Raw genomic sequence first — 16,128 nt, forward strand, 5'->3', positions numbered from 1 at the left:
TCAACAAGAGGATAAAAAGGATCCACAAGAGGATAAAAGGGATCCACTTCCTGCAGCCAAAGCAGCACCAGATTTATTACAGAGAAGGAATCCCATTTTCTCTGTATGTATGTCTTTATTTATATAGCGCCATTAATGTACATAGCGCGTCACAGCAGTAATACATGTGGTAATCAAATAAATAACAGATAATATAAATAACAAATCATGGGAATAAGTGCTTTAGACATAAACGTAACATTAAGGAAGAGGAGTCCCTGCCCCGAGGAGCTTACAATCTAATTGGTAGGTAGTGAGAACGTACAGGGACAGTAGGAGGGAATTCTGGTAAGTGCGTCTGCAGGGGGCCAAGCTTTATGTATCGTGTGTTCAGAATGTTCACAGTGCTATTCATATGCTTCTTTAAGCAAGTGTGTCTTAAGGTGGGTCTTAAAGGTGGATAGAGAGGGTGGTAGTCGGGTACTGAGGGGAAGGGCATTCCAGAGGTGTGGGGCAGTCAGTGAGAAAGGTTTAAGGCGGGAGAGGGCTTTAGATACAAAGGGGGTAGAAAGAAGACATCCTTGAGAAGAACGCAAGAGTCTGGATGTTGCATAACGAGAAATTAGGGCTGAGATGTAAGGAGGAGCAGAAGAGTGTAAAGCTTTAAAAGTGAGGAGAAGAATGGAGTGTGAGATGCGGGATTTGATCGGAAGCCAGGAGAGGGATTTCAGGAGGGGAGATGCTGAGACAGATCTAGGAAAGAGTAGAGTGATTCTGGCAGCAGCATTAAGGATAGATTGTAGGGGAGACAGGTGAGAGGCAGGAAGGCCGGACAGCAGGAGGTTACAGTAATCAAGACGGGAGAGAATGAGGGCCTGAGTCAGCGTTTTAGCAGTCGAGCAACAGAGAAAAGGGCGTATCTTAGTGATATTGCGGAGGAAAGAGCAACAAGTTTTAGAAACGTTTTCAATATGAGAGGAGAATGAGAGAGAGGAATTAAGTGTGACCCCTAGGCAGCGTGCTTGGGCTACTGGGTGAATGATCGTAGTTCCAACAGTAATGTGGAAGGAGGTAGTAGGGCCAGGTGTGGGAGGAAGTATGAGGAGCTCTGTTTTAGCCATGTTGAGTTTAAGGCGGCGGAGGGCCATCCAGGATGATATAGCAGAGAGGCATTCAGAAACTTTGGTTTGTACAGCAGGTGTAAGGTCGGGTGTTGAAAAGTATATTTGTGTGTCGTCAGCATAGAGGTGATAATTAAACCCAAAAGATGTTATTAGGTCACCTAGAGAGAGTGTGTACAGAGAAAAGAGAAGAGGTCCCAGGACAGAGCCCTGGGGTACCCCCACAGAGAGATCAATAGAGGAGGAGGAGGTGTTAGCAGAAGAGACACTGAAAGTACAATGGGAGAGGTAAGAGGAGATCCAGGATAGAGCTTTGTTACGAATACCAAGAGTATGGAGAATGTGAAGGAGAAGAGGGTGGTCCACGGTGTCAAATGCTGCAGAGAGGTCGAGTAATATGAGCAGAGTGTAATGTCCTCTGTCTTTGGCAGCATCGAGGTCATCAGTTATTTTAGTGAGGGCTGTTTCCGTGGAGTGAGCAGTGCGGAAGCCAGATTGTAGGGGGTCTAGGAGAGAATAGGTGGTGAGAGAATGGAGCAAGCGAGAGAATACAAGACGTTCAAGGAGTTTAGAGGCAAAAGGCAGGAGGGAGACAGGTCGATAGTTAGAAAGACAGGTAAGGTCAAGCTTGCTGTTTTTGAGTAATGGTATGACTGTTGCATGTTTGAAGGAGGATGGAAAGGTTCCAGAGCAGAGGGAGGAGTTAAAGATCTGTGTGAGCATAGGGATTATAGTAGGAGCTAGAGGTTTTAGGAGATGGGAGGGAATGGGGTCAAGAGGGCAAGTGGTCGAGGAAGAAGAGGCGATCAGCAGTGACACATCCTCCTCTGAGACAGTGGAAAAAAAGTCAAGGAAGGCAGGAGGAGAGTTAGGAAGAGGTGTAGGATGGGAGGAAGAAACAGAGGACATGTCCTGACGTAGGATTCCACCTTTTCCTTAAAATAGTCAGCAAACATCCTGAATGTAACAACTTTTATCTGTCTCCAATAAAGGAAAAAAGATAGTTAAAAAAAAAATAGTCAGCAAAGTCCTGAGCGGAGATGGAGGAAGGAGAGGCAGCTGAGGGTGGTTTGAGTAGAGTATCAAAGACAGAGAACAGTCGGCGTGGGTTAGACTTGTGCATGTTGATTAGTGAAGAAAAGTAGGCTTGTTTAGCCTGAGAGAGGGCAGAGTTGAAACAGGATAGCATAAATTTGTAGTGAAGGAAGTCTGCGAGAGTGTGAGACTTCCTCCAGAGGCGTTCAGAGGAACGAGTGGAGGAACGCAGCATGCGCGTGTGGGAATTTAGCCAGGGTCTGGGGTTAGAAGGGCGAGGACGGCAGAGAGAAAGCGGGGCATGTAGATCAAGAGACGAGGACAAGACAGAGTTGTAGTTCCTGACCAGGTTGTCAGGGTCTGTAGCAGAGCTGAGAGAGGAGAGGGAGGAGTGTAAAGTGGACTCAAAGTCAGGTAAGTGAATAGAGCGCAGGTTTCTGCAGAACCGGGGGGTAGATGGAGGTGGAGAAGGGGAGAAGCGAGATAGGGAGAATGAGATGAGGTGATGGTTAGAGAGAGGAAAAGGGGAAATGGAGAAATCAGAGAGAGAGAAGTTTTTAGTGAAAACCAGGTCTAAGTAGTGGCCATCCTTGTGGGTGCTGGCTGCAGTCCACTGTTGAAGGCCAAAAGAAGAGGTTAGAGAAAGAAAGCGGGAAGCCCAAGGGAGAGAGGGGTCATCAATGTGGCAGTTGAAGTCCCCAAGGAGAAGAACAAGGGAGTCTGAGGAGAGAAAGAAAGAGAGCCAGGATTCAAAGTGAGAGAGAAGGGCAGAAGGGGGATGAGTAGAGGTAGGTGGGCAATAGATGACTGCCACATGGACAGGGAGAGGAGAGAAGATCTGGACCGTGTGAACCTCAAAGGAGGGAAAAGCAAGAGAGGGGGGAATAGGAAGGGTTCGGTAACGGCAGAGAGAGGAGAGCAGGAGCCCCACGCCTCCACCCCTGACATCAGGGCGCGGAGTGTGTGAGAAGGAAAGGCCACCGTAGGAGAGGGCAGCTTCCAGAGCAGAGTCAGAGTGAGTGAGCCAGGTCTCAGTTATAGCAAAGAGAAGCTGGGAGTGAGAGAGAAAGAAGTCATGCACAGCGAGGAACTTGTTAGAGAGGGAGCGAGCAGGGAGGGTGGCAGGGGATGGGTATGAGGTATGAGGTTGGAGGGGTTAACACCAGAAGGAGTACAAGTTGTATGTGGTAGGCGAGGACGAGATCATGTAGAAATAAGGCAGGGACCAGGATTGGGAGAGATATCCCCAGAAGCAAGGAGGAGAAGCATGGATAGAAAGAGGAGGTGTGAGGATGATTTTTAGGGGTGTGTTTTAGTGCAGGGTGTATAGCTGTGTGGTGTGAGAGGGCGCAGGTAAGAAAGGAGTTCCTGTGAACTGAGAAGTGGGGAAGAAAGGACAGATGGAGATATATGAATAGAGTTAGAGACATAAGGCGACTGGTGGAAGGAAGTGCATAATTTGAAAATATATGAGGTTACAGCAAATATAAATAGTAAAGGCGGCATCACAGCGATCGTTATGTGTTGAGATGTGCAGTCTGGGATAGATGATATCCTCCTTTCCAACGCAGATCAAAAGCAGGAATCAGAAGCAGGGGGTGTTGTCCACTTTTCCACTTCTTTTTGAACTTCCTTTTTAAACTTCATAACTACTTAAAAGCATACCTGCTTATGAGCATATCTGCTTATGAGCATGGTTGCAGGCAGCTAAGGCTGCTATGAGTTTACTTATATACTCTTACAAACTTAATTAGCACATGTGAGGGACGTTAAAGCAAATGATTTTTCTAAGATGGTTGTTGTCCCTCCCCCTGCGTCTCCCCCAGGGCCCCTCCCCCTGCGTCTCCCCCAGGCCCTCCCCTGTGTTACCCCCAGATGCTCCCTCCCCTGAGTCTCCCCCAGGGCCCCTCCCCCTGCGTCTCCCCCAGGCCCTCCCCTGTGTTACCCCCAGATGCTCCCTCCCCTGAGTCTCCCCCAGATCGCCCCTTACCTGTGCGGTTGAGCCCGGGACCCTCGGCTCTGACTTTGCTAGCGTCATGCGACGGGTCCACCTTAACCCGGAAGGGGCTGATGGGAATTTCCTGGGGAGGGAGAGTTACAGGGGGTGTAAATATTAGGTGGGGGTGAGAGGTACGTGTCCCTGATGTCTGTGTATTAGGAGGGGGTGAGAGGTACATATCCCTGATGTCTCTGTATTAGGAGTTGCGGGAGGTATGTATCCCTGATGTCACTGAGTGGAGGTGACAGGTATTTGTCCCTTGTATTGTATTGTATGTCTTTATTTATATAGCGCCATTAGTGTACATAGCGCTTCACAGCAGTAATACACGTGGTAATCAAATAAATAACAGATCATATAAATAACATGTCATGGGAATAAGTGCTTCAGACATAAACGTAACATTAAGGAAGAGGAGTCCCTGCCCCGAGGAGCTTACAGTCTAATTGTTAGGTAGGGAGAACGTACAGAGACAGTAGGAGGGAGTTCTGGTAAGTGCGTCTGCAGGGGGCCAAGCTTTATGTATCATGTGTTCAGAATATCCACAGTGCTATACATATGCTTCTTTAAGCAAGTGTGTCTTAAGGTGGGTCTTAAAGGTGGATAGAGAGGGTGCTAGTCGGGTATTGAGGGGAAGGCCATTCCAGAGGTGTGGGGCAGAAAGTGAGAAAGGTTTAAGGCGGGAGAGGGCTTTAGATACAAAGGGGGTAGAGAGAAGACATCCTTGAGAAGAACGCAAGAGTCTGGATGGTGCATAGCGAGAAATTAGGGATGAGATGTAAGGAGGGGCAGAAGAGTGTAAAGCTTTAAAAGTGAGGAGGAGAATTTAGTGTGAGATACAGGATTTGATCGGAAGCCAGGAGAGGGATTTCAGGAGGGGAGATGCTGAGACAGATCTAGGAAAGAGTAGAGTGATTCTGGCAGCAGCGTTTAGGATAGATTGTAGGGGAGACAGGTGAGAGGCAGGAAGGCCGGACAGCAGGAGGTTACAGTAATCAAGACGGGAGAGAATGAGGGCCTGAGTCAGGGTTTTAGCAGTCGAGCAACAGAGGAAAGGGCGTATCTTTGTGATATTGCGGAGGAAAAAGCGAATGAGGTGACAGGTGTGTGTCTGGGTGCAGGTGACAGGTGTGTGTCTCTGGGTGCAGGTGACAGGTGTGTGTCTTTGGGTGCAGGTGACAGGTGTGTGTCTCTGGGTGCAGGTGACAGGTGTGTGTCCCTGGGTGCAGGTGAAAGGGGCGTGTCTGGGTGCAGGTGACAGGGGTGTCCCTGGGTGCAGGTGACAGGGGCGTGTCTGGGTGCAGGTGACAGGGGTGTGTCTGGGTGCAGGTGAAAGGGGCGTGTCTGGGTGCAGGTGACAGGGGCGTGTCTGGGCGCAGGTGACAGGTGTGTGTCCCTGGGGTGCAGGTGACAGGGGCGTGTCTGGGTGCAGGTGACAGGGGTGTGTCTGGGTGCAGGTGACAGGGGCGTGTCTGGGTGCAGGTGACAGGGGCGTGTCTGGGTGCAGGTGACAGGTGTGTGTCTTTGGGTGCAGGTGACAGGTGCGTGTCTGGGTGCAGGTGACAGGGGCGTGTCTGGGCGCAGGTGACAGGGGCGTGTCTGGGTGCAGGTGACAGGGGTGTGTCTGGGTGCAGGTGACAGGGGCGTGTCTGGGTGCAGGTGACAGGGGCGTGTCTGGGTGCAGGTGACAGGGGCGTGTCTGGGTGCAGGTGACAGGTGTGTGTCCCTGGGTGAAGGTGACAGGTGTGTGTCCCTGGGGTGCAGGTGACAGGGGCGTGTCTGGGTGCAGGTGACAGGTGCGTGTCTGGGTGCAGGTGACAGGGGCGTGTCTGGGTGCAGGTGACAGGGGCGTGTCTGGGTGCAGGTGACAGGGGCGTGTCTGGGTGCAGGTGACAGGGGCGTGTCTCTGGGTGCAGGTGACAGGGGCGTGTCTGGGTGCAGGTGACAGGGACGTGTCTGGGTGCAGGTGACAGGGACGTGTCTGGGTGCAGGTGACAGGGGCGTGTCTGGGTGCAGGTGACAGGGGCGTGTCTGGGTGCAGGTGACAGGGGCGTGTCTGGGTGCAGGTGACAGGGGCGTGTCTGGGTGCAGGTGACAGGGGCGTGTCTGGGTGCAGGTGACAGGGGCGTGTCTGGGTGCAGGTGACAGGGGCGTGTCTGGGTGCAGGTGACAGGGGCGTGTCTGGGTGCAGGTGACAGGGACGTGTCTGGGTGCAGGTGACAGGGACGTGTCTGGGTGCAGGTGACAGGGGCGTGTCTCTGGGTGCAGGTGACAGGGGCGTGTCTGGGTGCAGGTGACAGGGACGTGTCTGGGTGCAGGTGACAGGGACGTGTCTGGGTGCAGGTGACAGGGGCGTGTCTCTGGGTGCAGGTGACAGGGACGTGTCTGGGTGCAGGTGACAGGGACGTGTCTGGGTGCAGGTGACCGGGGCGTGTCTGGGTGCAGGTGAAAGGGGCGTGTCTGGGTGCAGGTGACAGGGGCGTGTCTGGGCGCAGGTGACAGGGGCGTGTCTGGGTGCAGGTGACAGGTGTGTGTCTTTGGGTGCAGGTGACAGGTGTGTGTCCCTGGGTGCAGGTGACAGGGGCGTGTCTGGGTGCAGGTGAAAGGGGCGTGTCTGGGTGCAGGTGACAGGGACGTGTCTGGGTGCAGGTGACAGGGACGTGTCTGGGTGCAGGTGACAGGGGCGTGTCTGGGTGCAGGTGACAGGGACGTGTCTGGGTGCAGGTGACAGGTGTGTGTCTTTGGGTGAAGGTGACAGGTGTGTGTCCCTGGGTGCAGGTGACAGGGGTGTGTCTGGGTGCAGGTGACAGGGGCGTGTCTGGGTGCAGGTGACAGGGGCGTGTCTTTGGGTGAAGGTGACAGGTGTGTGTCTTTGGGTGCAGGTGACAGGTGTGTGTCTTTGGGTGCAGGTGACAGGTGTGTGTCTCTGGGTGCAGGTGACAGGTGTGTGTCCCTGGGTGCAGGTGACAGGGGCGTGTCTGGGTGCAGGTGACAGGGGCGTGTCTGGGTGCAGGTGACAGGGGCGTGTCTGGGTGCAGGTGACAGGGGTGTGTCTGGGTGCAGGTGACAGGGGCGTGTCTGGGTGCAGGTGACAGGTGTGTGTCCCTGGGTGCAGGTGACAGGTGTGTGTCCCTGGGTGCAGGTGACAGGTGTGTGTCTTTGGGTGAAGGTGACAGGTGTGTGTCCCTGGGTGCAGGTGACAGGTGTGTGTGTCCCTGGGTGCAGGTGACAGGGGCGTGTCTGGGTGCAGGTGACAGGTGTGTGTCTTTGGGTGCAGGTGACAGGGGCGTGTCTGGGTGCAGGTGACAGGGGCGTGTCCCTGGGTGCAGGTGACAGGTGTGTGTCCCTGGGTGCAGGTGACAGGTGTGTGTCTCTGGGTGCAGGTGACAGGGGCGTGTCTGGGTGCAGGTGACAGGGGCGTGTCAGGGTGCAGGTGACAGGTGTGTGTCCCTGGGTGCAGGTGACAGGTGTGTGTCTTTGGGTGAAGGTGACAGGTGTGTGTCCCTGGGGTGCAGGTGACAGGGGCGTGTCTGGGCGCAGGTGACAGGGGTGTGCCTGGGTGCAGGTGACAGGGGTGTGTCTGGGTGCAGGTGACAGGGGCGTGTCTGGGTGCAGGTGACAGGTGTGTGTCTCTGGGTGCAGGTGACAGGGGTGTGTCTTTGGGTGAAGGTGACAGGTGTGTGTCCCTGGGGTGCAGGTGACAGGGGCGTGTCTGGGTGCAGGTGACAGGTGTGTGTCCCTGGGTGAAGGTGACAGGTGTGTGTCCCTGGGGTGCAGGTGACAGGGGCGTGTCTGGGTGCAGGTGACAGGGGCGTGTCTGGGTGCAGGTGACAGGGGCGTGTCTGGGTGCAGGTGACAGGGGCGTGTCTGGGTGCAGGTGACAGGGGCGTGTCTGGGTGCAGGTGACAGGGGCGTGTCTCTGGGTGCAGGTGACAGGTGTGTGTCTTTGTGTGAAGGTGACAGGTGTGTGTCCCTGGGGTGCAGGTGACAGGGGCGTGTCTCTGGGTGCAGGTGACAGGTGTGTGTCCCTGGGTGCAGGTGGCAGGGGCGTGTCTGGGTGCAGGTGACAGGGGCGTGTCTCTGGGTGCAGGTGACAGGTGTGTGTCTCTGGGTGCAGGTGACAGGTGTGTGTCTTTGGGTGAAGGTGACAGGTGTGTGTCCCTGGGATGCAGGTGACCGGGGCGTGTCTTTGGGTGCAGGTGACAGGTGTGTGTCTTTGGGTGAAGGTGACAGGTGTGTGTCCCTGGGATGCAGGTGACCGGGGCGTGTCTGGGTGCAGGTGACAGGGGTGTGTCCCTGGGTGCAGGTGACAGGGACGTGTCTGGGTGCAGGTGACAGGGACGTGTCTGGGTGCAGGTGACAGGGGCGTGTCTGGGTGCAGGTGACAGGGACGTGTCTGGGTGCAGGTGACAGGTGTGTGTCTTTGGGTGAAGGTGACAGGTGTGTGTCCCTGGGTGCAGGTGACAGGGGTGTGTCTGGGTGCAGGTGACAGGGGCGTGTCTGGGTGCAGGTGACAGGGGCGTGTCTTTGGGTGAAGGTGACAGGTGTGTGTCTTTGGGTGCAGGTGACAGGTGTGTGTCTTTGGGTGCAGGTGACAGGTGTGTGTCTCTGGGTGCAGGTGACAGGTGTGTGTCCCTGGGTGCAGGTGAAAGGGGCGTGTCTGGGTGCAGGTGACAGGGGCGTGTCTGGGTGCAGGTGACACGGGCGTGTCTGGGTGCAGGTGACAGGGGCGTGTCTGGGTGCAGGTGAAAGGGGCGTGTCTGGGTGCAGGTGACAGGGGCGTGTCTGGGTGCAGGTGACAGGTGTGTGTCTTTGGGTGAAGGTGACAGGTGTGTGTCCCTGGGTGCAGGTGACAGGGGCGTGTCTGGGTGCAGGTGACAGGGGCGTGTCTGGGTGCAGGTGACAGGGGCGTGTCTGGGTGCAGGTGACAGGGGTGTGTCTGGGTGCAGGTGACAGGGGCGTGTCTGGGTGCAGGTGACAGGTGTGTGTCCCTGGGTGCAGGTGACAGGTGTGTGTCCCTGGGTGCAGGTGACAGGTGTGTGTCTTTGGGTGAAGGTGACAGGTGTGTGTCCCTGGGTGCAGGTGACAGGTGTGTGTGTCCCTGGGTGCAGGTGACAGGGGCGTGTCTGGGTGCAGGTGACAGGTGTGTGTCTTTGGGTGCAGGTGACAGGGGCGTGTCTGGGTGCAGGTGACAGGGGCGTGTCCCTGGGTGCAGGTGACAGGTGTGTGTCCCTGGGTGCAGGTGACAGGTGTGTGTCTCTGGGTGCAGGTGACAGGGGCGTGTCTGGGTGCAGGTGACAGGGGCGTGTCAGGGTGCAGGTGACAGGTGTGTGTCTTTGGGTGAAGGTGACAGGTGTGTGTCTTTGGGTGAAGGTGACAGGTGTGTGTCCCTGGGGTGCAGGTGACAGGGGCGTGTCTGGGTGCAGGTGACAGGTGTGTGTGTCTGGGTGAAGGTGACAGGTGTGTGTCCCTGGGGTGCAGGTGACAGGGGCGTGTCTGGGTGCAGGTGACAGGGGCGTGTCTGGGTGCAGGTGACAGGGGCGTGTCTGGGTGCAGGTGACAGGTGTGTGTCTTTGGGTGCAGGTGACAGGGGCGTGTCTGGGTGCAGGTGACAGGGGCGTGTCCCTGGGGTGCAGGTGACAGGGGCGTGTCTGGGCGCAGGTGACAGGGGCGTGTCTGGGTGCAGGTGACAGGGGTGTGTCTGGGTGCAGGTGACAGGGGCGTGTCTGGGTGCAGGTGACAGGTGTGTGTCTCTGGGTGCAGGTGACAGGGGTGTGTCTTTGGGTGAAGGTGACAGGTGTGTGTCCCTGGGGTGCAGGTGACAGGGGCGTGTCTGGGTGCAGGTGACAGGTGTGTGTGTCTGGGTGAAGGTGACAGGTGTGTGTCCCTGGGGTGCAGGTGACAGGGGCGTGTCTGGGTGCAGGTGACAGGGGCGTGTCTGGGTGCAGGTGACAGGGGCGTGTCTGGGTGCAGGTGACAGGGGCGTGTCTGGGTGCAGGTGACAGGGGCGTGTCTCTGTGTGCAGGTGACAGGTGTGTGTCTTTGGGTGAAGGTGACAGGTGTGTGTCCCTGGGGTGCAGGTGACAGGGGCGTGTCTCTGGGTGCAGGTGACAGGTGTGTGTCCCTGGGTGCAGGTGGCAGGGGCGTGTCTGGGTGCAGGTGACAGGGGCGTGTCTCTGGGTGCAGGTGACAGGTGTGTGTCTCTGGGTGCAGGTGACAGGTGTGTGTCTTTGGGTGAAGGTGACAGGTGTGTGTCCCTGGGATGCAGGTGACCGGGGCGTGTCTCTGGGTGCAGGTGACAGGTGTGTGTCTTTTGGTGAAGGTGACAGGTGTGTGTCCCTGGGATGCAGGTGACCGGGGCGTGTCTGGGTGCAGGTGACAGGGGTGTGTCCCTGGGTGCAGGTGACAGGGGCGTGTCTGGGTGCAGGTGACAGGGGTGTGTCTGGGTGCAGGTGAAAGGGGCGTGTCTGGGTGCAGGTGACAGGGGCGTGTCTGGGCGCAGGTGACAGGTGTGTGTCCCTGGGGTGCAGGTGACAGGGGCGTGTCTGGGTGCAGGTGACAGGGGCGTGTCTGGGTGCAGGTGACAGGGGCGTGTCTGGGTGCAGGTGACAGGGGCGTGTCTGGGTGCAGGTGACAGGGGCGTGTCTGGGTGCAGGTGACAGGGGCGTGTCTGGGTGCAGGTGACAGGGGCGTGTCTGGGTGCAGGTGACAGGGGCGTGTCTGGGTGCAGGTGACAGGGGCGTGTCTGGGTGCAGGTGACAGGTGTGTGTCTTTGGGTGCAGGTGACAGGTGTGTGTCTCTGGGTGCAGGTGCCAGGTGTGTGTCTTTGGGTGAAGGTGACAGGTGTGTGTCCCTGGGATGCAGGTGACCGGGGCGTGTCTCTGGGTGCAGGTGACAGGTGTGTGTCTTTGGGTGAAGGTGACAGGTGTGTGTCCCTGGGATGCAGGTGACTGGGGCGTGTCTGGGTGCAGGTGACAGGGGTGTGTCCCTGGGTGCAGGTGACAGGGGCGTGTCTGGGTGCAGGTGACAGGGGTGTGTCTGGGTGCAGGTGAAAGGGGCGTGTCTGGGTGCAGGTGACAGGGGCGTGTCTGGGCGCAGGTGACAGGTGTGTGTCCCTGGGGTGCAGGTGACAGGGGCGTGTCTGGGTGCAGGTGACAGGGGTGTGTCTGGGTGCAGGTGACAGGGGCGTGTCTGGGTGCAGGTGACAGGGGCGTGTCTGGGTGCAGGTGACAGGTGTGTGTCTTTGGGTGCAGGTGACAGGTGTGTGTCCCTGGGTGCAGGTGAAAGGGGCGTGTCTGGGTGCAGGTGACAGGGGCGTGTCTGGGCGCAGGTGACAGGGGCGTGTCTGGGTGCAGGTGACAGGGGTGTGTCTGGGTGCAGGTGACAGGGGCGTGTCTGGGTGCAGGTGACAGGGGCGTGTCTGGGTGCAGGTGACAGGGGCGTGTCTGGGTGCAGGTGACAGGTGTGTGTCCCTGGGTGAAAGTGACAGGTGTGTGTCCCTGGGGTGCAGGTGACAGGGGCGTGTCTGGGTGCAGGTGACAGGTGTGTGTCTGGGTGCAGGTGACAGGGGCGTGTCTGGGTGCAGGTGACAGGGGCGTGTCTGGGTGTAGGTGACAGGGGCGTGTCTGGGTGCAGGTGACAGGGACGTGTCTGGGTGCAGGTGACAGGGACGTGTCTGGGTGCAGGTGACAGGGGCGTGTCTCTGGGTGCAGGTGACAGGGGCGTGTCTGGGTGCAGGTGACAGGGACGTGTCTGGGTGCAGGTGACAGGGACGTGTCTGGGTGCAGGTGACAGGGGCGTGTCTGGGTGCAGGTGACAGGGGCGTGTCTGGGTGCAGGTGACAGGGACGTGTCTGGGTGCAGGTGACAGGGGCGTGTCTGGGTGCAGGTGACAGGGGCGTGTCTGGGTGCAGGTGACAGGGGCGTGTCTGGGTGCAGGTGACAGGTGTGTGTCTGGGTGCAGGTGACAGGGACGTGTCTGGGTGCAGGTGACAGGGACGTGTCTGGGTGCAGGTGACAGGGGCGTGTCTGGGTGCAGGTGACAGGGGCGTGTCTGGGTGCAGGTGACAGGGACGTGTCTGGGTGCAGGTGACAGGGACGTGTCTGGGTGCAGGTGACAGGGGCGTGTCTCTGGGTGCAGGTGACAGGGGCGTGTCTGGGTGCAGGTGACAGGGACGTGTCTGGGTGCAGGTGACAGGGACGTGTCTGGGTGCAGGTGACAGGGGCGTGTCTCTGGGTGCAGGTGACAGGGACGTGTCTGGGTGCAGGTGACAGGGACGTGTCTGGGTGCAGGTGACCGGGGCGTGTCTGGGTGCAGGTGAAAGGGGCGTGTCTGGGTGCAGGTGACAGGGGCGTGTCTGGGCGCAGGTGACAGGGGCGTGTCTGGGTGCAGGTGACAGGTGTGTGTCTTTGGGTGCAGGTGACAGGTGTGTGTCCCTGGGTGCAGGTGACAGGGGCGTGTCTGGGTGCAGGTGAAAGGGGCGTGTCTGGGTGCAGGTGACAGGGACGTGTCTGGGTGCAGGTGACAGGGACGTGTCTGGGTGCAGGTGACAGGGGCGTGTCTGGGTGCAGGTGACAGGGACGTGTCTGGGTGCAGGTGACAGGTGTGTGTCTTTGGGTGAAGGTGACAGGTGTGTGTCCCTGGGTGCAGGTGACAGGGGTGTGTCTGGGTGCAGGTGACAGGGGCGTGTCTGGGTGCAGGTGACAGGTGTGTGTCTTTGGGTGCAGGTGACAGGTGTGTGTCTTTGGGTGCAGGTGACAGGTGTGTGTCTCTGGGTGCAGGTGACAGGTGTGTGTCCCTGGGTGCAGGTGAAAGGGGCGTGTCTGGGTGCAGGTGACAGGGGCGTGTCTGGGTGCAGGTGACACGGGCGTGTCTGGGTGCAGGTGACAGGGGCGTGTCTGGGTGCAGGTGAAAGGGGCGTGTCTGGGTGCAGGTGACAGGTGTGTGTCTTTGGGTGAAGGTGACAGGGGCGTGTCTGGGTGCAGGTGACAGGGGCGTGTCTGGGTGCAGGTGACAGGGGCGTGTCTGGGTGCAGGTGACAGGGGCGTGTCTGGGTGCAGGTGACAGGGGTGTGTCTGGGTGCAGGTGACAGGGGCGTGTCTGGGTGCAGGTGACAGGTGTGTGTCCCTGGGTGCAGGTGACAGGTGTGTGTCCCTGGGTGCAGGTGACAGGTGTGTGTCTTTGGGTGAAGGTGACAGGTGTGTGTCCCTGGGTGCAGGTGACAGGTGTGTGTGTCCCTGGGTGCAGGTGACAGGGGCGTGTCTGGGTGCAGGTGACAGGTGTGTGTCTTTGGGTGCAGGTGACAGGGGCGTGTCTGGGTGCAGGTGACAGGGGCGTGTCCCTGGGTGCAGGTGACAGGTGTGTGTCCCTGGGTGCAGGTGACAGGTGTGTGTCTCTGGGTGCAGGTGACAGGGGCGTGTCTGGGTGCAGGTGACAGGGGCGTGTCAGGGTGCAGGTGACAGGTGTGTGTCCCTGGGTGCAGGTGACAGGTGTGTGTCTTTGGGTGAAGGTGACAGGTGTGTGTCCCTGGGGTGCAGGTGACAGGGGCGTGTCTGGGCGCAGGTGACAGGGGCGTGTCTGGGTGCAGGTGACAGGGGTGTGTCTGGGTGCAGGTGACAGGGGCGTGTCTGGGTGCAGGTGACAGGTGTGTGTCTCTGGGTGCAGGTGACAGGGGTGTGTCTTTGGGTGAAGGTGACAGGTGTGTGTCCCTGGGGTGCAGGTGACAGGGGCGTGTCTGGGTGCAGGTGACAGGTGTGTGTCCCTGGGTGAAGGTGACAGGTGTGTGTCCCTGGGGTGCAGGTGACAGGGGCGTGTCTGGGTGCAGGTGACAGGGGCGTGTCTGGGTGCAGGTGACAGGGGCGTGTCTGGGTGCAGGTGACAGGGGCGTGTCTGGGTGCAGGTGACAGGGGCGTGTCTGGGTGCAGGTGACAGGGGCGTGTCTGGGTGCAGGTGACAGGGGCGTGTCTCTGGGTGCAGGTGACAGGTGTGTGTCTTTGGGTGAAGGTGACAGGTGTGTGTCCCTGGGGTGCAGGTGACAGGGGCGTGTCTCTGGGTGCAGGTGACAGGTGTGTGTCCCTGGGTGCAGGTGGCAGGGGCGTGTCTGGGTGCAGGTGACAGGGGCGTGTCTCTGGGTGCAGGTGACAGGTGTGTGTCTCTGGGTGCAGGTGACAGGTGTGTGTCTTTGGGTGAAGGTGACAGGTGTGTGTCCCTGGGATGCAGGTGACCGGGGCGTGTCTTTGGGTGCAGGTGACAGGTGTGTGTCTTTGGGTGAAGGTGACAGGTGTGTGTCCCTGGGATGCAGGTGACCGGGGCGTGTCTGGGTGCAGGTGACAGGGGCGTGTCTCTGGGTGCAGGTGACAGGTGTGTGTCTTTGGGTGAAGGTGACAGGTGTGTGTCCCTGGGATGCAGGTGACCGGGGCGTGTCTGGGTGCAGGTGACAGGGGCGTGTCTCTGGGTGCAGGTGACAGGGGTGTGTCTTTGGGTGAAGGTGACAGGTGTGTGTCCCTGGGATGCAGGTGACCGGGGCGTGTCTGGGTGCAGGTGACAGGGGCGTGTCTGGGTGCAGGTGACAGGGGCGTGTCTGGGTGCAGGTGACAGGGGCGTGTCTGGATGCAGGTGACAGGGGCGTGTCTGGGTGCAGGTGACAGGGGCGTGTCTGGGTGCAGGTGACAGGGGCGTGTCTGGATGCAGGTGACAGGGGCGTGTCTGGGTGCAGGTGACAGGGGCGTGTCTGGGTGCAGGTGACAGGGGCGTGTCTGGGTGCAGGTGACAGGGGCGTGTCTGGGTGCAGGTGACAGGGGCGTGTCTGGGTGCAGGTGACAGGGGCGTGTCTGGGTGCAGGTGACAGGGGCGTGTCTGGGTGCAGGTGACAGGGGCGTGTCTGGGTGCAGGTGACAGGGACGTGTCTGGGTGCAGGTGACAGGGACGTGTCTGGGTGCAGGTGACAGGGGCGTGTCTCTGGGTGCAGGTGACAGGGGCGTGTCTGGGTGCAGGTGACAGGGACGTGTCTGGGTGCAGGTGACAGGGACGTGTCTGGGTGCAGGTGACAGGGGCGTGTCTCTGGGTGCAGGTGACAGGGACGTGTCTGGGTGCAGGTGACAGGGACGTGTCTGGGTGCAGGTGACCGGGGCGTGTCTGGGTGCAGGTGAAAGGGGCGTGTCTGGGTGCAGGTGACAGGGGCGTGTCTGGGCGCAGGTGACAGGGGCGTGTCTGGGTGCAGGTGACAGGTGTGTGTCTTTGGGTGCAGGTGACAGGTGTGTGTCCCTGGGTGCAGGTGAAAGGGGCGTGTCTGGGTGCAGGTGACAGGGACGTGTCTGGGTGCAGGTGACAGGGACGTGTCTGGGTGCAGGTGACAGGGGCGTGTCTGGGTGCAGGTGACAGGGACGTGTCTGGGTGCAGGTGACAGGTGTGTGTCTTTGGGTGAAGGTGACAGGTGTGTGTCCCTGGGTGCAGGTGACAGGGGTGTGTCTGGGTGCAGGTGACAGGGGCGTGTCTGGGTGCAGGTGACAGGTGTGTGTCTTTGGGTGCAGGTGACAGGTGTGTGTCTTTGGGTGCAGGTGACAGGTGTGTGTCTCTGGGTGCAGGTGACAGGTGTGTGTCCCTGGGTGCAGGTGAAAGGGGCGTGTCTGGGTGCAGGTGACAGGGGCGTGTCTGGGTGCAGGTGACACGGGCGTGTCTGGGTGCAGGTGACAGGGGCGTGTCTGGGTGCAGGTGAAAGGGGCGTGTCTGGGTGCAGGTGACAGGTGTGTGTCTTTGGGTGAAGGTGACAGGGGCGTGTCTGGGTGCAGGTGACAGGGGCGTGTCTGGGTGCAGGTGACAGGGGCGTGTCTGGGTGCAGGTGACAGGGGCGTGTCTGGGTGCAGGTGACAGGGGTGTGTCTGGGTGCAGGTGACAGGGGCGTGTCTGGGTGCAGGTGACAGGTGTGTGTCCCTGGGTGCAGGTGACAGGTGTGTGTCCCTGGGTGCAGGTGACAGGTGTGTGTCTTTGGGTGAAGGT

General features: G+C 59.0%; 1 protein-coding gene across 1 annotated transcript in view; it reads right to left on the reverse strand.

Moving 5' to 3' along the window:
• Positions 1-16,128, reverse strand: part of FLNC (filamin C) — a 152,623-nt gene that overhangs the window by 21,481 nt on the left and 115,014 nt on the right. The window contains 1 exon segment of the mRNA XM_075598896.1: positions 4,126-4,216. Coding sequence (XP_075455011.1) covers positions 4,126-4,216 — 91 coding nt within the window.

Source organism: Ascaphus truei, chromosome 5 (genome assembly GCF_040206685.1).
Source record: "Ascaphus truei isolate aAscTru1 chromosome 5, aAscTru1.hap1, whole genome shotgun sequence".
Lineage (NCBI taxonomy): Eukaryota > Metazoa > Chordata > Amphibia > Anura > Ascaphidae > Ascaphus > Ascaphus truei.